The sequence below is a fragment of the Odontesthes bonariensis genome, chromosome 17 (genome assembly GCF_027942865.1).
Source record: "Odontesthes bonariensis isolate fOdoBon6 chromosome 17, fOdoBon6.hap1, whole genome shotgun sequence".
Classification (NCBI taxonomy): Eukaryota; Metazoa; Chordata; class Actinopteri; order Atheriniformes; family Atherinopsidae; genus Odontesthes; species Odontesthes bonariensis.
In genome coordinates, this window is record NC_134522.1 from 28,106,013 (window position 1) to 28,126,223 (window position 20,211).

Here is a 20,211-nt window from a genome sequence, read left to right on the forward strand (position 1 = left end):
CACTGGACTGTCCTCCAGACAGAACATAACTGAGGTTTTAGAGATATTGTATTGTAACCACAATCAAGACATAAGATTCTCGTATTTTCACATCTGCATTACTTAAGATGTATCTCAAGGTGAGAAACTGACCAGAAATAATTAGCTGTCATATTAGCTTTGAGCATATGTAAAGCAAATAATCCTGCTCCTAAAACTAATGATGCAATTACCACAGCACTATAACTACATAAATATAGCACCAATACTGACACTAAAACAATTTTGCCATGTAGCTATGCAAACAATCATGCAGCCTTAATCACACAAATGTATCATTGCAGGATTCCAGAATTTGTGGAACAACTTTAACTCCTCATTCAAACTGGCATTGTTGCCAATAAATGCCTGCAAATGATTATAAGTTACCTTGTTTACTGTCTATTACACAAATCACAAAGATGAATTAATTGAAAGGTGAGCAGGTGTAATTGAAAGGAAGGTATCTTATTGAAATTTTGGGATAAACAGTGTATAACCAAGCTGCTCAGTTTGGTTATGTGATTTTCCTTCACTTTGGTGAGTTCTTATTGCAAACTTAGTACAGTTCGTTTGTGCAAGTGAGTATGCTGATGGTGCTGATTGATAGCCTTTTTTTTACCCAAGGGTTGAGATCCCTGCTCATTGTTTCATGATGTTGTTTGAAATCTTATTCTCTATACTTGGGTATTTCTTTAATCATTTAGTTTTGGCAGGACAGTTAATCTTTTTTTCATGTGGCATGACAAGACTCCTAGCACAAATGTATTCAATTTACTTGCACTTCGAGTCCCAATTGAAGAATATCATCGGTCTGTTAAACCAGCATAGTAGCTAAATCCGTTAACCCAGTTAAATATTAAAAGCACAAAACATATCTGCACGAGTCTCATAATGAGAAAATAATGCTTATTGCATGTTTGGTCAGAAACACAAAACTGAATTCTAAAGCAAGACTAACCCTGCAGCAGCATGTGGACATTGTCAATGTCCAAGGGGATGGACCCCCTCTCCACCAGACCATCACTGGAGTAGAGCTCTGATGACATCCTTTCTTATCAAAGGACTCCCGGCAGCATGGCACCGCTCTGGAAGATACAAAGAAAAACTAACATCAGCGTTGAAGCGAAACCTCACAAACTAAACCTTACACATACAACGCAAATCTGATGAGATTCCTGCAACATAAAAAGAAGATTTAATACTTTGTGTTATCAGCTGTGTACTTAGATCTACTTGAATACCTTATTCAGGACACACCCAGCCAGCATGTCCATGTGGGCCCCATAAGGTTTAAATTTGGGCTGCAGATAAGGGTCCCATGTGGGTTTGTCCGCAGTTTCCACGGTGGCCTCACCTGTGTTTACCCATATGGGTTTTAAGTTGCTGTGTGGCTTTAGTTGGACTTTGCATTTAGCCTATTTGAATGTGAACATTCTTTTACTTTGTGTGATGTGTTTATCTATATTGCCTTTGGAATAATTTAACGCTTAGCATAACCCTAACCCTAACCCTTCTAGTTGCACTTTGAAACCCATATGGGCAAACACAGTTGAGGCCACCGTGGAAACTGCGGACAAACCCACATGGGACCCTTATCTGCAGACCAAATTTAAACCTTATGGGCCCCACATGGACATGCTGGCTGGGCAATAAAAAAAAAAAGTCCCCTGGTCTTAAAAAAAGGTAATACAACAACGTGATTCAAGAGCTTGCAGAACCATCCTTAACAGCTATAACATGAAGTAATCATTTTCTGTTCGATGTTGTCAGTCTCTAACATAGTAATAGAGCAAGTCTGGTCCACTCTTATTTACAGCATTTGTTTCTGATGTTCATAGGCACCCGTTTATGCACAGCTCTCTTGAGGTTCACAACATTTAAATCGGGCTGAGGGCTGGACTTTGACTCGGTCATTGTAACACTTTTATTCTTACTTCTCTGTTCAGACCATTCTACTGTAGCTTTGCCGGTGATCTTGGCATCATTATCCTGTTACATGACAAAGTTACAGCCGAGTTTCAGCTCTTTGACAGACGGCTGATGGCTAAAGCTGGAATACAGGGGAGTTTGTCTACTACAGGGGAGTCTACTAAATGACTGCAAGGGTGCCTAGGTCAAGTGGCTGCAAAAGAAGCAGGAATAATCATCCCTGATTTTTATTTTTTTTTAGAACATCACAACAAGAAAATACTTAGCAAATTAGCAAAAAAAAAACAAACCTCCCAAAATACAGTCCAGAGGGAGTGAATCTTTTGGAGAGCAAACTAGCCAGTATAAACTAAGGGCTACACAAAGTGCCGCAAGAGCCGGGCTATGTTTTGTCTTGTTCAGTCTTGCTCTGGGATATGAATGAGTAAACTGAGAGAAATGTGTGACATTTAGAGATCTCGCAAAACATGCCAGTCAACGTACATCAAACTGTAAAATCATAATGATGCCTTTGATTACGCTATCGTGTCTTTGTCTGCTGATTGCAAGCACACCTGACATGACAGTTTAAGAGCACAGACAGGTGAAAATACAATAGTGTGAAATACTGCTATGACTCACCAAAATGTCAGACCAAATGCCAGATCAGGTCAAATGGTAGCAGTTTGTGTAATTCAAACTGCCTTCACAGCCAGAGGAATGGGAAAAAGTATCATCACATTTGATCAGCTTAACAACTTCTGGTTGGCACAACTTACATCTTATTTCCGGTATCATTACACAAGCGCAAAGGTTTATTCATTGTTTCTTTCCTAACAGAGAGGAGGGCATCAAAAGTGGAGAATATGTCTGTTTGGTAATGTAAGTAATTTACAACAAAGCAAACCAGAAAGAGATCTTGGTGGGCTTGGTGATGTCAAGTCAAGACAAAACCAAAAAGCTTTATCTATAAAAAGGGAGTGGTAGAACTTCAGAGGTAACGACTCTAGGTGAACAAGATCAATAAAAAAAAGGGCCTGTCTGTACATATCTAACGTTTGAGACGCTACAGATAACATTTAAGACTTGACAATTCTGGAACACATCATGTACAGGAAGGCTGCTCTGCTGCAAAGCCCAGAGGCCACAACAGCAAAAATCTGTCTGCATAAGATGTTGCCCAGACTTCATTATAGTTTCCAAGCGTACAATATTGAAAGTTGGATTGAGTTTAAATGTAGATTCTCAGAACTGAATTAAAGAACACAATGTGAAAAGGTCTTTGCAAACTATATGAATATAACACCAATACTGACACTTAAACAATTTTTCTAAAACTTTTACAACCCAGAAATAAGTCAGATTCTTTAAAGATTCTAATTCTGATACGATATCATTAAAAGTGATGACTCTGTGCCGACAAATTTTTCATGCAAATCTGCCCATAACATATTGTAGAATCTTTCAAAAAGTCAGACAAACAAACTGAATCAACCGCATAGTCTCCTATGCAACATATAAAGTATTTATCCCGTATTTGTCAAAGTTTCCTCCTGTGGTGCTGCTCTGCTCCACTTTTTCACAAGAGCGCTACAGCAAAGCACGAGCAGTTTCTAGAAATATAACCTGAAAACCTTTGCCAATTGATTTGCGTTTGTGTGCGCAGACATGCATTCTAGTCAAGCTACACTGACTTGTACTGTATGCATGCATATGAGAGAGGGGGTTGGGTTAAACCACTATAGCACGGCATTTGAGCTATCCCAAGGCTTCGTGTCAGCTGCTGAGTGACAGACCAGTGAGGTGAGAGAGTCAGCATATCCACAGAAAGAGAGTTATGCAAATACACATACAGTACAAAAAGGTAATTTTTCCCTATAACATTCTATAAGACAGTAAGTAATGGTAAACTGTCATGGAACAGGACGTTTGCTTTTATGACTGCGAATATTTTTTTGTTATAATAACAAATGCAAAATGTTGTCGATAGTTTTAGATAGACAAAAGCCATAATTGTTTTAGGTTGTAAGAATGTACTTGATACCTGATTGTTGCTGGGACTGTGTAAAGAGTATTTCTCTGTTGTTGTTTTTTTACTTGTTAGATTTTTTACTTTTTAGTTTTACTTTTACGTGTTTTGTACTCGTTAGTGTTTTGTTTTGCTGTTGCACAAAAAACGAGGAGCAGTTCAATAGAACGGATGAGGTGAAAATGGTGAAAGAAAAGAGAGCTGGAAAAATATTTTGCATGAGAGAGAATTAAATGGCAGAATGGCAAGTGACAGAAAGAGAGACCATGACAGCGTTTTCCCCGAGTCAAAGTCACAAGTCACTCCGGTCAACTCTAATTGTGGCAACAATCCTGGCAGCAGGCAGTTAAACACACCACATGCTGTTGTGGAAAAAACACAGGGAGGAGGAACGTCAAGAGGACATAACACCAGCTTCAGATGCTTTTTAAATACACCACTCTGGTTTAAGTGCTCAGATTATTATTTACAACAACAGTGCGTGACAAGGCTTTTGAAGGAGAAAGAAACAGTTGCATTCACATTTTCACATCTCAGAGCTCCACAAATCAGCTGACTTAGATGCTTTTTAAAGCTCACTCATAACTCATGGGTGTATTACAGGCAGTAAAGTTGCCATTTATTTATTATTCTGTTTCTTCAGACACTTGTTCAGACTGACAACAGCAGAGATTTTAAAAGCTTAATTTTGTGTGTCTTTAGTCAACAAAATTGTGCTGACACAACATCACAAATCAATTATTCTATCCCTTTTTTCCACTGCTCTTATATTGTGTTTGTCATTGTCCTTATTGAAAGCAAGAGGGTTCCTGGTTCAATTCCCAGCTGGGGCATTTCTGTGTGGAGTTTGCATGTTCTCCTCGTACAAGCGTGTGTTCTCTCCAAATACTCCAGCTTCCTCTCACCATCCAAAAACATGCATGTTAGGTTAACTGGGGATTCTAAATTCATTCTAAATTGTGCATGGTTCTTTGTCTCATTTGTCTCTGTGTGGAATTGGGATGGACTTGCAACCAGTCCAGGGCATACCCAGCCTCACATCCATTGGCAGCTGGGATAGGCAGCCCCCCTGCGAGCCTAAATTGGATTAAGCCGAAAAAAGAAAAATGGATGGATGGATGAAGTATTTGTCAAAACACTGCAATAGTTAGGCATAAGGAAAATCTGAACCATGTTAATGTTTGGGGCTGTGTGGACCAGTCAGGACCAAAATTGGATAAAGCATGTTTGAAAATGCATGGATATAGACTATGGATTGATGGATATTAAAGTGATACTCCGGAGTAGATTCAACCTGGGGTCATTTGAACCGTGACATCCAGCCAAGTAGCCCACCCGATATTGGCTGAACATCAGCTGAGTTACTGAGTTATCCCGAATAGCTTCATACAAGGGTTAATGGATCCTGGCAGTATCTTACCACACTAAAATCACATGCCATGACACCAAACTTCTACAGTGGAACAAATATGGTCTGTACTCACAAAGCGATGCATTTGGAAGTTTGAAAATAGTCCAGGAGTTTGTCACTTCTGGGAGCTGGGAGCTTCAAAGTAAGATGAGGGTTGATCTACTACTGTAGACAACAAAGTATATGCTATATTCTACATGTTTTTTTATGAATTTTTATGTTGTAGAGTTGTGAAATTATTTTATCAATGGAGAAATTGAGCAGCCTTGCTTTGTTGTCTGCAGTAGTAGATCAACCCTCATCTTACTTTGAAGCTCCCAGCTCCCTGAAGTGACGAGCTTTAGCAGCAGAAAAGCTATCAGGCTTGTGTTGATAATAATTAACTCCTGGACTATTTTCAAACTTCCAAATGCATCATTTGGTGAGTACAGACCATATTTGTACTACTGTAGAAGTTTGGTGTCATGGCATGTGATTTTAGTGTGGTAATTTTGGAGATGCGGACCAGGATCCATTAACCCTTGTACGAAGCTATTCGGGATAACTCAGTAACTCAGCTGATGTTCAGCCAATATCGAAAAAACTGCGGGTGGGCTACTTGGCTGGATGTCACGGTTCAAATGACCCCAGGTTGAATCTACTCTGGAGTATCACTTTAATGTCTGAATGATATCGATATAGAAGATATAGTTTGGATCGCTGAATGTATTTTTTGATTTTGCAGAAACATCACCAGACATGCTGATGGCCTGTTTGTTATGGCTGACAGTTGTGCAGCGCCTACGGGTTTATTTCCATGCAGAGCAGGTAACTTGGATCTTTGATCAGAAGCGGTCACTCATGCACTCATGTCAGGGTGCATTGTTATGCCAGGTGTGAATATACTTGTTCAGCACTGTCCACTTCTGACAAACATTCAGTGATTTGCATGTGAGATTAAAAGTGAAATGGAGGGCAGTATGAAATCGATGCCGCTTTACACATTGATGAAGGTCAGTGCTTACATAAAGACATAGAAAAATATTTTGAGTGGTCTTAGCAGCTGCTATGAGAGCTTTGTGTCAGATAACCTAACAAATGATTTCAATGGAACAGATACACTTGCTACTGGCTGGTTTGGGAAAAACAGAATGAGCAAACTCAAAACAAGAAGTCATGTAACATGAACACAGGGACACAACAGACAAAGTGAAACAGTGTCATGTATATTTGCAGGGCCCGGAGTCACATTTCGTTATGGTCTTTCTCTTCTTCCACACATCCATCCCTCTCTCTAATCTAATCTAAATAGAGGTGGAAAAGGGCAAATGATGATTAAATAACTCAGCTTGCATTATGATATACATAAAGGTGCCGAGCACAACTTTTGTCAGTGTAAAGTTTATCTCATTCAACCCCATCAAGATATCTGAAACCTTTAAGTTTGGATCAACTTATAGGGTTTAATGTGCTCAAATATTTACTGTTGCACAGGGTGTAGTATGAAATAAAACCACCTCTGAGCCTCTGTATTCCTCAATAAAAAAGTGTTAACAGACTGAACTGATATAAAATGGACTGAACTAATCTGTCTGAATCAAAGTATTTAACTGGATAATCACTACAAGTTGGAACTGAACTACACTGGAGGAAAGGACTCAATTCATGTTGTTATTGTAAACAAACACCTGCCAGAGTCACATTCCCACATGGTGTTTTCCTCTCATTGTCAGGGTTGAGCCTCGCCCCAGCCCACATAACACCACTCTTTCATTGGAACCCTCTGAATGATTTCCAGCAGGTCTTTGCCTAAGGCTGAGAATCACATAAATCAGTCATTGATGCTAAACCTGTCAGACAAAGCTTTGACTGACACACCCTGGGAGGCGTGCTAATAGTGCAGGTGAAAGCCATTTCCACTTTCTTTTCAACAACAAACACATCATAGAGGACAAAGGACAATATGGAACAAATCAGTGAAATGCATTTTGTTATGGAGAACATTGTAAATTATCATTAGGACTGTTTTGGCTTGAATGAGGATTTCTTCCTTTCTCTTAAGTCACAAAAACCAGCAGTGACTAAAGGCCTCCTGCTGTGTCCCCTAACTTTGCCATCGTCAGGGCACAAAGTTTGTTTGAACACACCTAACAAAGTAAGTTCAACTGCCAGGAAGGATGTATGTATGAACTATCCCTGCACAGGAAGACTTAACATTATCATACAAACATTATTCAATAAGGTGAACCGGAACACAGTGTAGATTTAAAGACAAGCATAAACAAAGCCATGTTCGCTTTTTTTTTTTTTTTTGGTCATGTCATACAGAGCTGGCTTCTCCTGAATCCTGGTTGTCAGGGGCTCTTTGGTTTGCTTCATCACATTGTCACGTTCTTGTGAAATGTTACTTGTTTTAAAGAGATGAAGATGACAAATTAGAAGAGAGTGTGTTTGACATGTGGCCTCCATTCTCTTGCGCTCGCTCTATGTGCTGAACAGTAGGACGCAACATCAAAAAGAATGTGGACGGGGTCCGCAAGTGCTAACGAAGTGCTCGCACTAAAAGGAGAAGGGTGACAGACAATCAGCCACACTCGTGACATTTCCTTCAGACAACTGTCAGTTTGGTGTAACAGGGCCTTTTTTCAGAAAATGCCACCACTAAGAAAACAACATCTCTTTGTTTCTTACAGTAAGTTCTAATACGACTGTCCAGAAGTTGTAATGGGGGCCATATTATACTCCTTTCTAAAAAGGTGCTCTCTGTCCCACATGTCCCCAGAATATCAAGTGCAAGTTCAAATTTCTGAACGCCACACAAATTGTTAATTACCATCCCTGTAGTACCCTTGGTTTTACCTCTGTCCAAATGTACTATTTCATTTTATATATTTCAATCATTTTCACCATCGGGTTAGCAGGCAACTGATAAAAACCACAGAGCTGTTGTAGTTCTTTCGTATGCCACAAATCAAACCAGGTCATTCCCCTATGCATACCACTTTATCAAAAAATAATCCAGTATGCTTAGCAAAATTATTGTCTCTTCACTTCAGTTGTATTTGAATCAGTGTTGTTTCCTTGGAAGCTTTAAAGCATGAATGGGCACGTAACACAGTTTAAAGCAGACTGATTGTGCTTTGAATTACAATGAAATATAAATTGAATTAGGTTGAAGATAATACAAAAAAAGATTAACAATCCATTGTGAAAGTATAAATGTTTAGAGAAACATTCTGATAAGCGTTTAGAGGTTGTAATACAGAGACTGATAGACTGTAATAGTGATTACAGGATTTGACATGCTATGTGCTGAAGAATGTTTTTTATGTCCATGCATTCATTCTCATTGGTACTTAACTAGTACAACAAAAGAGTGTTCATTTTCAGTCAGTGTAGAATAGAATTTCGACTGCATTTAACCAGTCGCTATGTCTCTGCTGTCTATTATCAAGTAGAACTAAGTGCTCTCACTTTGATTGCAGGAATGTAAGATAATGTTGCTGTTATTAAGCTTACAGGGCCCAAAAATAGCAGCAGGGCACTCGTGTGCGTGGATGTTTTCAGATCAGTTCAGTTGAGGCATTTAATGAGTCCTTGAGGAAGACCAAAGGACTTTTTAATAAGGCGGATAACAAGCGGCTTCCCTGCAGGTTTAAGAAGACTAATGAGAAGCTGTTCCCTTCACACACAGCAAAGGAAATGCAGCAATAACTTAACTGTTAATACATGGGATCAAATACTATCAGTCAAAAGCCATTTACTATTATTTAATCTAAACTATCTGATAGATAAAAAACATTCTAAAAGTTTCTTGTACTTACAGGAAGCCAAAGAATATGTTTTTGGGGAGGGGGGTTGCAGATGAAAGTCCCGGCCAGTAATGAACTCCAATGTGAAAGAACAGATCTAGCTCTGTTACTGTTGTAGTTATTGGAGATGAAACCTGAAGCGCAGTTTGGCAGATCTGGAGTCTGCAGAGGTCCAGAACGGGACGGACTGTCATCGGAGAAGCCAGAGCCATACCAGGGCCAAGCAGAAAACTCACTGGAACACTAAATATAGAAACAAGTCAGGGTTCAGCACACACCCCCTTCTCTACTTTAGCACTGGCGATCTTCACCTGGGTTGAAGGTTTAGCCCCAACAAGTGCATATTTAAGTTAGCTTTAAATCTAATGTTATCTCACCAGAAAACATAAACAAAGCTTGGGATCTACTCTCATCCATACAACTAAGAAAATACAATGTACCATGGAGTTTAGAGAGAACAGAAACTGAGGCTGTTGTCAGTTTCCAGCTTCTTTAAATGCATTCATATTATTTTACACTTAGTTTGACAGCGGTTTCAAAGCACGTTGGCTTATTAGGTTTTACATGGTGGCCCTGGAGTTTATGGCTCACCAGATTCTGAGACACGAAACAATAATGATAATAATGATTAACTGTTAACCAGTTATTGTGAGAGAAGTTAATAGTGTAATACAAACAGACTTATATCCTTAGGTTTCCATTATCATAGCCATCCCAATTTGTGAAACTTTCGAAACATGCAGATATAATCCTCTGATAGCTGGAAATGCAGGCAGTGGCTGCACTCTGGCTGGGGGGGGGGGGGGGGGGGGGGGCTCCTGCTTTGTGTATGCTTGTTCACTGTCAAGGTTCAAAGGAACTAAAAGGTCTATTACAGGGTCACAATCTTTGGCTAATAGCTGACAAAATTTGTGAATACCAAGTGAGCTACTTCTTTTCTTTGTTTTACACTTTTGATTTCAAAGTACGAGGCAAAAGCCTTTTTCAAAATATGCCTTTTTGAGGCGGGACTGATGTGCCTTGGCAGAGCATGGTGTTGCCATGAAGCAAAGAGGTGGGACGGGATCAATGTTGATCCGCCACATATACGTCCAGCTAAAACAAGTGAACTTGGCCAAGTGAATGTTAGACTTTCTCTGCAAAAATAAAAGCCTTCTGACACTGAAAACATGTAACGTAATCATGTAACGTGATAAACCAAAAGGTTTTGTTGAGGGAAAGCTTTTTGGTGATTCCAAGGATTCCGCTGGTCATTGGCTACTTACGCTCACATGTTCGTTCACAGCTGTGATAAGTTGTCATGTGACTAGGAATCACCAGTACAACTTGTTATTGTTCTAGCACTTATCACACTTTTCATTCAGATCTCCTCAGAAAATGACTTTTTAAGCCACTCTAAATGCTGTATTTAACAGTGAAATGGAAAAGAATATAGGGGTTGATAGATGTCTCAGTCAGTTAAAGTTATATATATATATATATATATATATATATATATATATATATAAAGAGAGAGTTTCAATGTTTAAACTTAAAATATATTGGTTAAATAAATCATGCAGGAGAAAAATGTTTTTTAAAAATGACACAGTGGAACATTTATTTTGATTCTATCTATTTTTGTATTATTTCAATTTTTTTTTTTACAAGTATGCATTGGTTGAGCAGATTGGAACGGGACATTGACTTTCCTCTAACGTTTTGTATCAGTACAGAATTTAAATAAAATCCTATCTAAAATCTATAATTATGCTAATAATGGAATGTGTTCAAAATAGACATTAAAATGCAAAAATTCTTAAACAGAATATTAAAGAGACCTGTCCAGGGTGTACCCCGCCTCTCGCCCGATGACCGCTGGGATAGGCTCCAGCCCCCCCGCGACCCGACCGATGCATTCAGCGGGTATAGAAAATGGATGGATGGATGGAATATTAAAGAGCTCGAACCACATTTAGGTGGCTACAGAATGGTATGATGTGTGCTCTCAAGAGACAGATGTCAAAGTTCACACAGGCTGGCTCAGCGGTTCAGAAACACAGTTCAGCTCTGCGTGTACCTCCCATGTTCTCACAGATTATATTTACAAATTGCTACCCTTGACATTTTGTTTTAACCTGATATACTTAATATGTAGCTGTTTTTACCAATCAATTTGTTACTGCTTATTTTAGGCAGTAACGTACACTTGTCTGTTTTTATCAGAGTGTAAATATGTTTGATCAACATAATATGTTTTTCTTGAATTCCTCAAGACCTAAATGTTAGTATCAAAGCTAAAGTACTTCAACCTAAACGTGATGTGACCTGTTAAATCTCAATGTAACTGTCCTAATGTCACATAACGTGCTGGTGTTTTCGAAAAATCTGTCTCACATATGAACACCAGAGGTCAGCAGAGCATCACACTACTTTTGTGGATGGCGATGTCTGCAGGAAAACACAAAATGTTTTGCAGTTTGAGAAGAAGAATTCATTTATTGAAAGAAAGAGGGTTAGGGTTATCAGAGACATTTGCAACTTTTAAAAAGTCCTCAAATTGACTAGATTTAAAAAACTGTCTTTTGAACACTGCATTTTTGTTTTTTCCAACTGTCAAGCACAACATTTGAGCATCCCCGGAGAAGATTTCCTTCAATGATATATTTTGAAAGCTTACTAGATAACCAAAAAGCACCTTGACAAAGTCATGAGAGACCTCTGTGAGTCTTCTCCTAAAAAAGCCTTACCAGTGTGTTTAATAAAGTGAATGAAAATATTGTTCACTCTCTTCTCTTGTTTGAGAGACCTTTAGCCATCCACTTAAGTCATCACTGACATTTTTCTCCTTGCCTATAACTTTAACTGACTGAGACATCTATCAACCCCTATATTCTTTTCCATTTCACTGTTAAATACAGCATTTAGAGTGGCTTAAAAAGTCATTTTCTGAGGAGATCTGAATGAAAAGTGTGAGAAGTGCTAGAACAATAACAAGTCTGCACCCTACAGCTGTATGTTGAAGGTGGTGTTCAACTTCAGGGGCCAAATGTTTCCCACTATTTCTTTGTATTTTTTATAATTTCTGTGTTTACATGGGTTCTCTTTCTTTTCTTTTTTTGTCCTAAGGCACAAGCTACTGAATTGGACTGTATTTCTAGCTATTTGCACTGCATGTAATGATGTATTTTAAAACGTTTCCTCATATCAGTGAATAAAGATAATAGAATTTTTCATTAACAACTTGAGGATAATTACACCAAGCCACATTGTGAAAATCCAGGCTTATACGTGTTATAATAGATTACAATAAACCTTACTGTAATTGCCGGGATAATCTAATATCATACATCTACTTACTCTGCACAGTTCAGTAAGAGTCTTGCTTTGTTCAAGCATGGAAGGCAAGTTCTCTGACAGGAGTACAAACCTGCCCCTGACTCATCTTCCACACATTCTTCTTCTAATTCTATTTTAATTGCTTTGCCTAAACTTTACATTTTAAGTTTCATTTTCTTAACAACTTGAGAGCAGTTGTGCTGCACTGGCTGCCCATTCTTCTCACAGGGCCTCTGACAATTGTAATTTCCTTATTAAGCAGAACTCGCTCAAATCAATTCAACTTCCTACTACAGGTCTTTTTTTGTCCTTTTTTTCATTCGGTCTTCAGTCATTGTCTCCTGTGTGGGCTGACATGCCACCCCCACTGACACAGCCTGAGTCTGCTGTCTATCTGCATGAAACACAGTAAAACACAGTCATATTAAGATAAGATAAAACTATGTGCGGGGGAAATTATTGCTGCTGACATGTGGGAACAGGAGCGGGGTCTGATTCTGGAGCCATCTAATTGAGCTCGCATGAGTGAGAGTAGACACAGGTAGGAGCTGTGTTTCGGTAAGTTGTTCCCACTCTTCCATGCGAATGACTATTAACAAAAGGGCAGACTCTTTCCTTAATTAAGGTAATGGAGTGGGAACAAGCAAGCGACTAAGTAGGATGGGTAGTGACAGGTAGAATGGCCTCCAGGGGGTTTAGGGAGTCAAGAGAAGAGGGAGAGTGAGGTGAGGACTTCAGCTGCTGATTTCCATGACAGGGGATGATAAAAAGCCCCAGTTAGCACTGTCAGATCCTTTAGCAGACAGTTCAGGACCACACAGTGACAAGCACTGTGATTTATTTTTGCAAAATATACTGCAAACAAGCAAATTAAAAATCAATAGTAGCAGTTCATTGCACAGCAAAGTTCAACTTTTGATTTATCGTACAGTACCTGCGAGTTCCAGCTGAGATGACCCTTCATAGGAAAAAGCCACAATGGTGAGTGATACAGAATATACTTTTGAATAAGTACTGCTGATGCTTATTGATTAAATGGCAGGTAACATATAGGAGACCATTTATTTAGGAAATACTGCACAAGCTCTGCAACAACATGGCCTGTGCTGGGGATGAACCCCAAGAACATTTTTTACATTGTATGAGCAAAATGAAAGTACGAAAAACTGCCTCACATTTTTCGTCATGCTTCATTAGTGTTTTACTGATTATTTGATTACTAAGCTAAGATTTACACCGACATACTTCTATATACGAGTTCTACTTGAGAACTTTGCTGAATTAATATTGCTATTTTTTAATAGTTTTAAAGACAAACTAATCTAACTCTAAAAGTTAACAAATTTGAATTCTATTGTTAGATCCAACTTTTTTTAAAATTATAAGTATATCTTAATTTGACCTTTGCTAATTTTCTGCTCTGCTAAAAAATGTTGAATAGAGCCTTTTAAGGTCAATTGCCTAAAACTGGGCAGCTCAAGTTTATATAATAATATGAGCAGTTCTCAGGTCTGATACCTTGATGGAGTCATTTTGGCTCGATGTTATGCTTCTTCTGTTGGGATACTGACTCTGCTTAATTGATTAGATGTTTCCAAGCTTGTAGGAGATCCAGATTTTAGTATATGGAGCGCTTATAGTCTTGCTAAGATCAACTGAATTGAGCTGAACTGTATTACTCTATCAATTCACAAAGGAAATGACGGTCTTGAATTATTGATGGATGGATAAATAAATAAATCAGTGTGTTGTGTTTGTAGCTCGACAACAACTGAACTGATGATTTGATATGTGGTGTCCTCGGGTAAGGTGAACTCTTTCAGAGGACAACGTGGACATAAACTCACAGCCAACAGTTTTATATCTGGCAGAAACAGGCTTCTCGGTAAAATGTCCAGGATTACACCATCTGTTAACAAACAGTGCAATTATTTATTTTCTTTCTGCTCTTCATTATCTGCCCTTTCACTCTAACAGCTCTGTCGACAGATGTCTTAATGTTACACATGTTCTACACACCCATGCCTCAGATATGACTGCTGTATCCTCATCAGCAATTCAAGCTCATCCATTTTATTTGTCAGTGCTATCGCATTCCCAAATATGCTGGAGGGAAGAAATGGCTTTAATTCCTCTTCCTTTCTCTCCTGTCTTTTAGACGTCCCCTTTTATGACTCAGCTGCACTTGGGGTCTTGCTTTAATAGTGTTTTGGAAAGCTCAATGAGCTGCTGCATGTAAACAACTTTCCCATTGGCAAAGTTAATTTCATGCATCATATCAGATGTTTAAAATGACAGAAAAGATCAGAATTACCAGCAGCTCAACATGCAAACCAAGATGAAACAATCCAAAAAGCAGTGTTTTCCAACAGAAAATCTTAAGAACATATGAAGAAAGACACAATATAGTCAGTGCTATTTTTTAAAGTCCAGTTTGGGTCCGTCTTTATAAAGGTTTGTCCAGCAGAGGATAGAGCACTAAACCTCAACAGCAGGATAATTGAGTAAAAGTAACATAACAGCACTATGGTGTGCCACATGGAATATATATGAATACATATGTATATATACTTATGTATATGATTGGTCAGTATCAGTGTACTAAATAATCTATGTTGTGCAGAGCGTTCTGCAGCATACTGCAGTTAATTTTTTTTCTTGTCATAGGGTGGTGAGGGGATGGCCTACCCTTCATAGCCTCTAACTAAATGTTTTCATTAGATGCGTTGCTTAGTTGATGATGATCAGTCAGGAGTAGCGTAAGCCAGGAAAGGGTAGTCTGGCCAGTGTGGTGGGTTACAAGTAACTTACTCTCCCTATTGAAATAATAACAGATAGAAAATATGGATTTTGAGTATTTTATGAATTAAATGAAGAGGAAAGATGAAGCATAGAAAGACACAAACGTGTGTTTGTTTCAGGATCACAAACAACCTTGTGATGCTGATGTGTGGATGGTTTCCTTTAAAATACATGATTATGAACGTGGATGTTACTTTCAATAACGATGCTTATTGCTTGAAGTCAAGCAGCAGAAGTTAAGTAACAATTTGCAAATACTACAACCATGGAAAAGTCTAACATGCTTGAGTTTAACAAAGGTTATGCATCATTGCTGGAGAGCAAAAAATGAGTGTGGGCATTCACAAAATTTCCTTTTCTGTTCCTGCTGGTACTCTCAGCTTTAGTGCCAGTCAGTTATGATCTTTTAGCTCCCTCTGTACATTTAACCTGAAAAGAAATCCCCTAAAAATGAACTTCTCGCCCCACAGGAGGCCTGGACTGTTGCTGAGTTGGTTTCTGCTCTGGACCTCTCTACAGTCAGACTCCCCTCACCACGTTTCAGCCGTTAACCTGCGGCGCTTCATCGGTTGTGCCGTCCGGGAGTTTACTTTTCTAGCCAAGAAACCTGGCTGTGGGGGCCTGCACATCACCACTGATGCCTGCTGGGGGCGCTGTGAGACCTGGGAGGTGAGGAGAAGGGAGGAGAAGGGAGGCAGCTGCTGCACTGTACATGCAGAGTTCAGCGGAGGAGTGGCAGTGTGATTTTTTTATCACACAGAGATACGCGCAAACTTAACACAAAATGGAATCAGCCTGTTGTTTGTTACATCTTTTATTTGAGGAACAAGGACAATTGACCAAACAAAGATTCAGCCAAATGGTTGGCCAGTTTTACACGCAAGGAGACAAATACAATGGATTGGGTGGATGAGATGGGTGACCCCTGTGGGGACAACCCAGTCTCACAGCAAAACTTTTAATAGCTACGTTGGTCCACAAGGGAAAACGTGGTATTGTCACAATTTGGCCCCCAAAATTAAAGTCAGTAAGCTGTTGGTGTACAACTTTTTCTAGGACTTTGCCCGAGAATGGCAGGTTTGATATGGGCCAGTAGTTCTTCAGTACTGTGGCATCAAGATTGCTCTTCTTTAGAAGGGATTTAATGACAGCAGTTTTTAAGGCCTTTGGAAATGTTCCAGTCTGGAGTGAGATGTTGACTAGATGAGTGAGTTGTGGTAACAAACTGCTCAGCACAGACTTTAGAAATTTAGTGGGCAACTCATCAAGGCAGCACGTTGATGAACTCAGACTGCAGATGGTCTCTTCGACTGTTTTGATAGTAACAGGTGTGAAATGTGTCAGCTCTAGGTGTCCAGCTGGCTGCAGAGTAGTTATTTGTGTTGTGGAAATTATTGCATTTTTAATGCCTTGAACTTTGTCATTAAAGAATATTGCAAACTCATTACACTTAGATGTAGAAATGAGTTCTAAAGGCAGTGAAACTGGAGGGTTTCTCAATCTGTTTACTGTAGCAAACAGAACACGAGAGCTGTTACTGCAATTTTTGATGATTTCAGAAAAATAACTCTCCCTTGTTCTACGCAAAGTCTGGTTGAACACACATAGCTTTTCTTTGTAATGAACCTGGAGCTTTGCCTTGCGCCATTTCCGTTTTGCTCTCCGGTACTCCCTTTTCTGTGCCCTGACCGACTCTTCTTTTCTCCGTGGTGCCTTTTGCCTACTTTTAGCCATTCCAACTTTGACAGTAGAAATGGTATCCAAAACATTTAAGAGACTTGATGTGTAAGAGTTCAACAGATCATCATCATCTGAACACAGGGTGTTCTCAAACCTAATCATTTCCATAAACTGTGTCCCTGTGCTGTCATTTTTGAGTCTTCACTGAACAACTGCACACCCAACTGCTGGTTTGGGTGTAACAGACAGGTCAAAGAAAACACAAAAATGATCAGATAAAGCAACATTGACAACATCCACATTTGAAATAACAACAACCTTTGAAATGAGCACATCTAGAGTGTGCCCTCTGTTGTGGGTGGGCTCACATACTGAGATACACAAAGCAATGACAACCAACAACACCACCCAGTTAAAAGAGCTGGGACTCATTTAACTTAAATTATTTTACAGCACGTTCTTGGTTTGCTGGGAACAACACAACAGAACTACCCAAAGAACATGGTTTACACCATTCACGCTCTCACTCAGGATGTAAAACTGGGCCGACTCAAGTACAGATGGCGCGCATATGCGGTCAGTCCAAGTAGTTTCCCAAATCGTTTGGATTATAGATCATGATTTCCAATTAGTCTCTCCACAGGCAGGGATTCTGCTGCAGAAAGATACATTATGGTCAAATATGGGAAAGGTAAATACAGTTGTGCAAGTTTTCTTGGGAAAAAAAATAGATTCAGTTTACCCTGCCAAGATCTAATTATTGTCACAATGTAATGAGAAGCTGCCTGATGTGTTAATCTTGCAGAAGAATGTAGGACGCTTTGAGAGTAGCATTCACTGAGATTAAGTTAACATTCCACAGAAATAGGGAGCAGCAGGGAAACCAGAGATAGAAGTGACAGCAGCAGTTTCCTTCACACTGCGTCATGTGCATATAAGTCAGAATTGAATTTCAAAGGTCCACTCATTCTGACTACAAAAACCCCCTTCCGGAATCTCCAGTTTCATCTGGCACATTGTATTCACTGACAAGAAGCATTAAGAACCTCGTGATTCTCTCAGCTTTATTAGTGCAGTGTAGCTGCTGTGCATGCAGGAGGCCCAATCTTTATGTTGTGATGCTCTTAGAATCCCATCAAAGAAGAAAGATATATTATTGCCTGCTGTTCCCCGCAGCGAGATCAGAAGGCAGCAGAGGGAGTTGATGTCTTGCTTTAGGTCCAGCTGGAGGTAATAGTCAGTGGAGGGTCAGAGAGTGGACTGGTTAAAGGTCTGGATCCAGGCAGTTAGGTCAGAGCTTCTACCGGCTTCTACTCTGAAGCTTTAGAATTGACATTCTTGCCTTCTCTGTTACTGTCTTAAAACATGATCCAGAATAGCTTTTGTGAGAGCGAGAGCATAATGAGATCAGATTCCTGGGATACATTATCAACCTTGAAGATTTGCAGTTGTATCAAAATTCCCATGAAACATGTTTCCATAAGAAAACTAAGGTTCATCGACTGACTTTGTGAAAAGAACATAATGACAAACAGATCAAAAGAATGAATCAACATAAATTGTTTAATAAGAAAACTGTCTAATCTGCTTGCCAATTCAGAAATACCAATCAACCCAGCATGTAAAAAGAAAATCCAAAAACTCCAAGAAAAAGTCTGTTTTTTCATTTTCAGAAGCCAGTCCTGGAGGCTCCCTTCATTGAGTCCCACCAGCGTGTTTGTACTTACAACAGGACACGTCTGGTCACTGTGAAACTGCCCAACTGCCAGCGCAATGTTGACCCAACTTACACCTACCCTGTGGCCCTAAGGTGTGACTGTGGAGTCTGTCCGACGAGCACCACTGAATGCATAACGTCTTTGTGAAGTCTCAACAGAGAGAAATTGTATTTGAGAAAGTGTACTTTTTGCTTCCATTCTCTTCTTCTTTAACTGCTATTTGATCAACCAGCAGGAAACATTGCAGTATGGTTTCTCTTCTTCACGGCCAGGCAGGTAAATCAGCATGAAGCTATATATTTTCTGACCAGCTCAGAAGGTGACTCCATGAATAATAAAATCAATCACATACATTTTGTTTACTCATAATTATTTTTATGTTGAACAAAAGGATGTCAGACATAACATATTTTCAGTTGTGGCTCTCAGAAATTTTCTCAAGGATACATGTAAACTGATTTTTTTCCTCAAATGTATCATTAAGGTTAATCTAACTTCAATTTCATTCAAATTTCATGGTGAATAAAAAGACATTGCATTGTTTTTTGACTAAATTATTCATTTCATAATTTTTATTCCCTAACTAATTCTTTCATGGTTTGCATCCAATTAATTCTGTCCCACATGAGCAGATTTTTGCTATACGTGGATCGTATCTCGCAGTTTTGAAATAAGTAATCAACTTTGCATCTTTTCCTCACATACAAACCATTCTCTATAAGCCTTTCAATTGTTATAAGTGACATAAATATGTTTTTTCATCAGGTGCCTAATATTGTTATCACTATTTATGTCTCCGTCAACAGACCTGAGCGATGTTGCCAAATTTCTTCACAGTTATTCCTCAGCTGCAAGGGAAAGAAAATAGTTCAGTTATTTGTATGATTCCCAAGGAGAACAGGATTTATGTGATATCCAGTGAGGAGATATGCTACTGAGGAGCTGGAGGGCTGTATTGAACTCCAAACTCAGGGAGAAATAGTATACACTCCTCCTATGATGAATTTCCTTGCTCCCCCCTCCTGTTTGGCTTAATGATAATGATGACAATAATAAGACACTACTACAAAATGCTCTAGTGTGTTAAATCTGTAGGATAAGTTAATGTGGACATTTATCAAATCAAATCAAATCAATTTATTTATATAGCACATTTCATGTACAAACAATTCAAAGTGCTTTACATAAAATAAAAGCACTGCAGCAGGGAGTGGAAGAAGCATTAAAATACATAAAAGAATATAAAGAGAAACAAATAAAATCATTTAAATGAATTTAAAAACAAGCAACAGTCAAGATAAGTTAAAAGATACCTTGCAGATTTCATGCATAGACACATGAGAACAGAAATGTCTTTAACCTGGATTTAAAAATGTCTCCATTTGGTGAGAGTTTAATCTCCACTGGCAGTTTGTTCCACTTGTTTGCAGCATAACAGCTAAATGCTGCTTCTCCATGTTTAGTCTGGACTCTGGACTGGACCAGCTGACCTGAGTCCTTGGATCTAAGAGCTCTGCTAGGTTTATATTCTCT

The 20,211-nt window shown here is 39.0% G+C and overlaps 2 protein-coding genes across 2 annotated transcripts in view; one reads left to right on the forward strand and one right to left on the reverse strand.

Annotated features, from left to right (window-relative positions):
- The window catches only part of LOC142402517 (uncharacterized), a 62,660-nt gene extending 53,298 nt beyond the window's left edge, over positions 1–9,362 (reverse strand). Inside the window, exons 1-2 of the mRNA XM_075488050.1 lie at positions 9,173–9,362; positions 980–1,106 (exon numbers count right to left, since the gene is read on the reverse strand). Coding sequence (XP_075344165.1) covers positions 980–1,067 — 88 coding nt within the window. The 5' untranslated portion in view covers positions 1,068–1,106; positions 9,173–9,362. The remainder of the gene's footprint in view (positions 1–979; positions 1,107–9,172) is intronic.
- A 3,833-nt stretch (positions 9,363–13,195) lies between these two features.
- Positions 13,196–19,221, forward strand: gphb5 (glycoprotein hormone subunit beta 5). The gene is made up of 3 exons (XM_075447769.1): positions 13,196–13,459; positions 15,751–15,949; positions 18,634–19,221. Exons 1-3 carry the CDS (start codon positions 13,431–13,433, stop codon positions 18,823–18,825), a joined length of 420 nt encoding a protein of 139 aa, XP_075303884.1. The 5' UTR covers positions 13,196–13,430; the 3' UTR covers positions 18,826–19,221.
- The last annotated feature ends 990 nt before the right edge of the window (positions 19,222–20,211 follow it).

Coding starts and splice junctions, on each gene's coding strand:
- gphb5 (XM_075447769.1), top strand. CDS start 13,431: ATGACCCTTCATAGGAAAAAGCCACAATG. Junction 13,460..15,750: donor CATAGGAAAAAGCCACAATG/GTGAGTGATACA, acceptor CTCGCCCCACAG/GAGGCCTGGACTGTTGCTGA. Junction 15,950..18,633: donor GGCGCTGTGAGACCTGGGAG/GTGAGGAGAAGG, acceptor TTTCATTTTCAG/AAGCCAGTCCTGGAGGCTCC.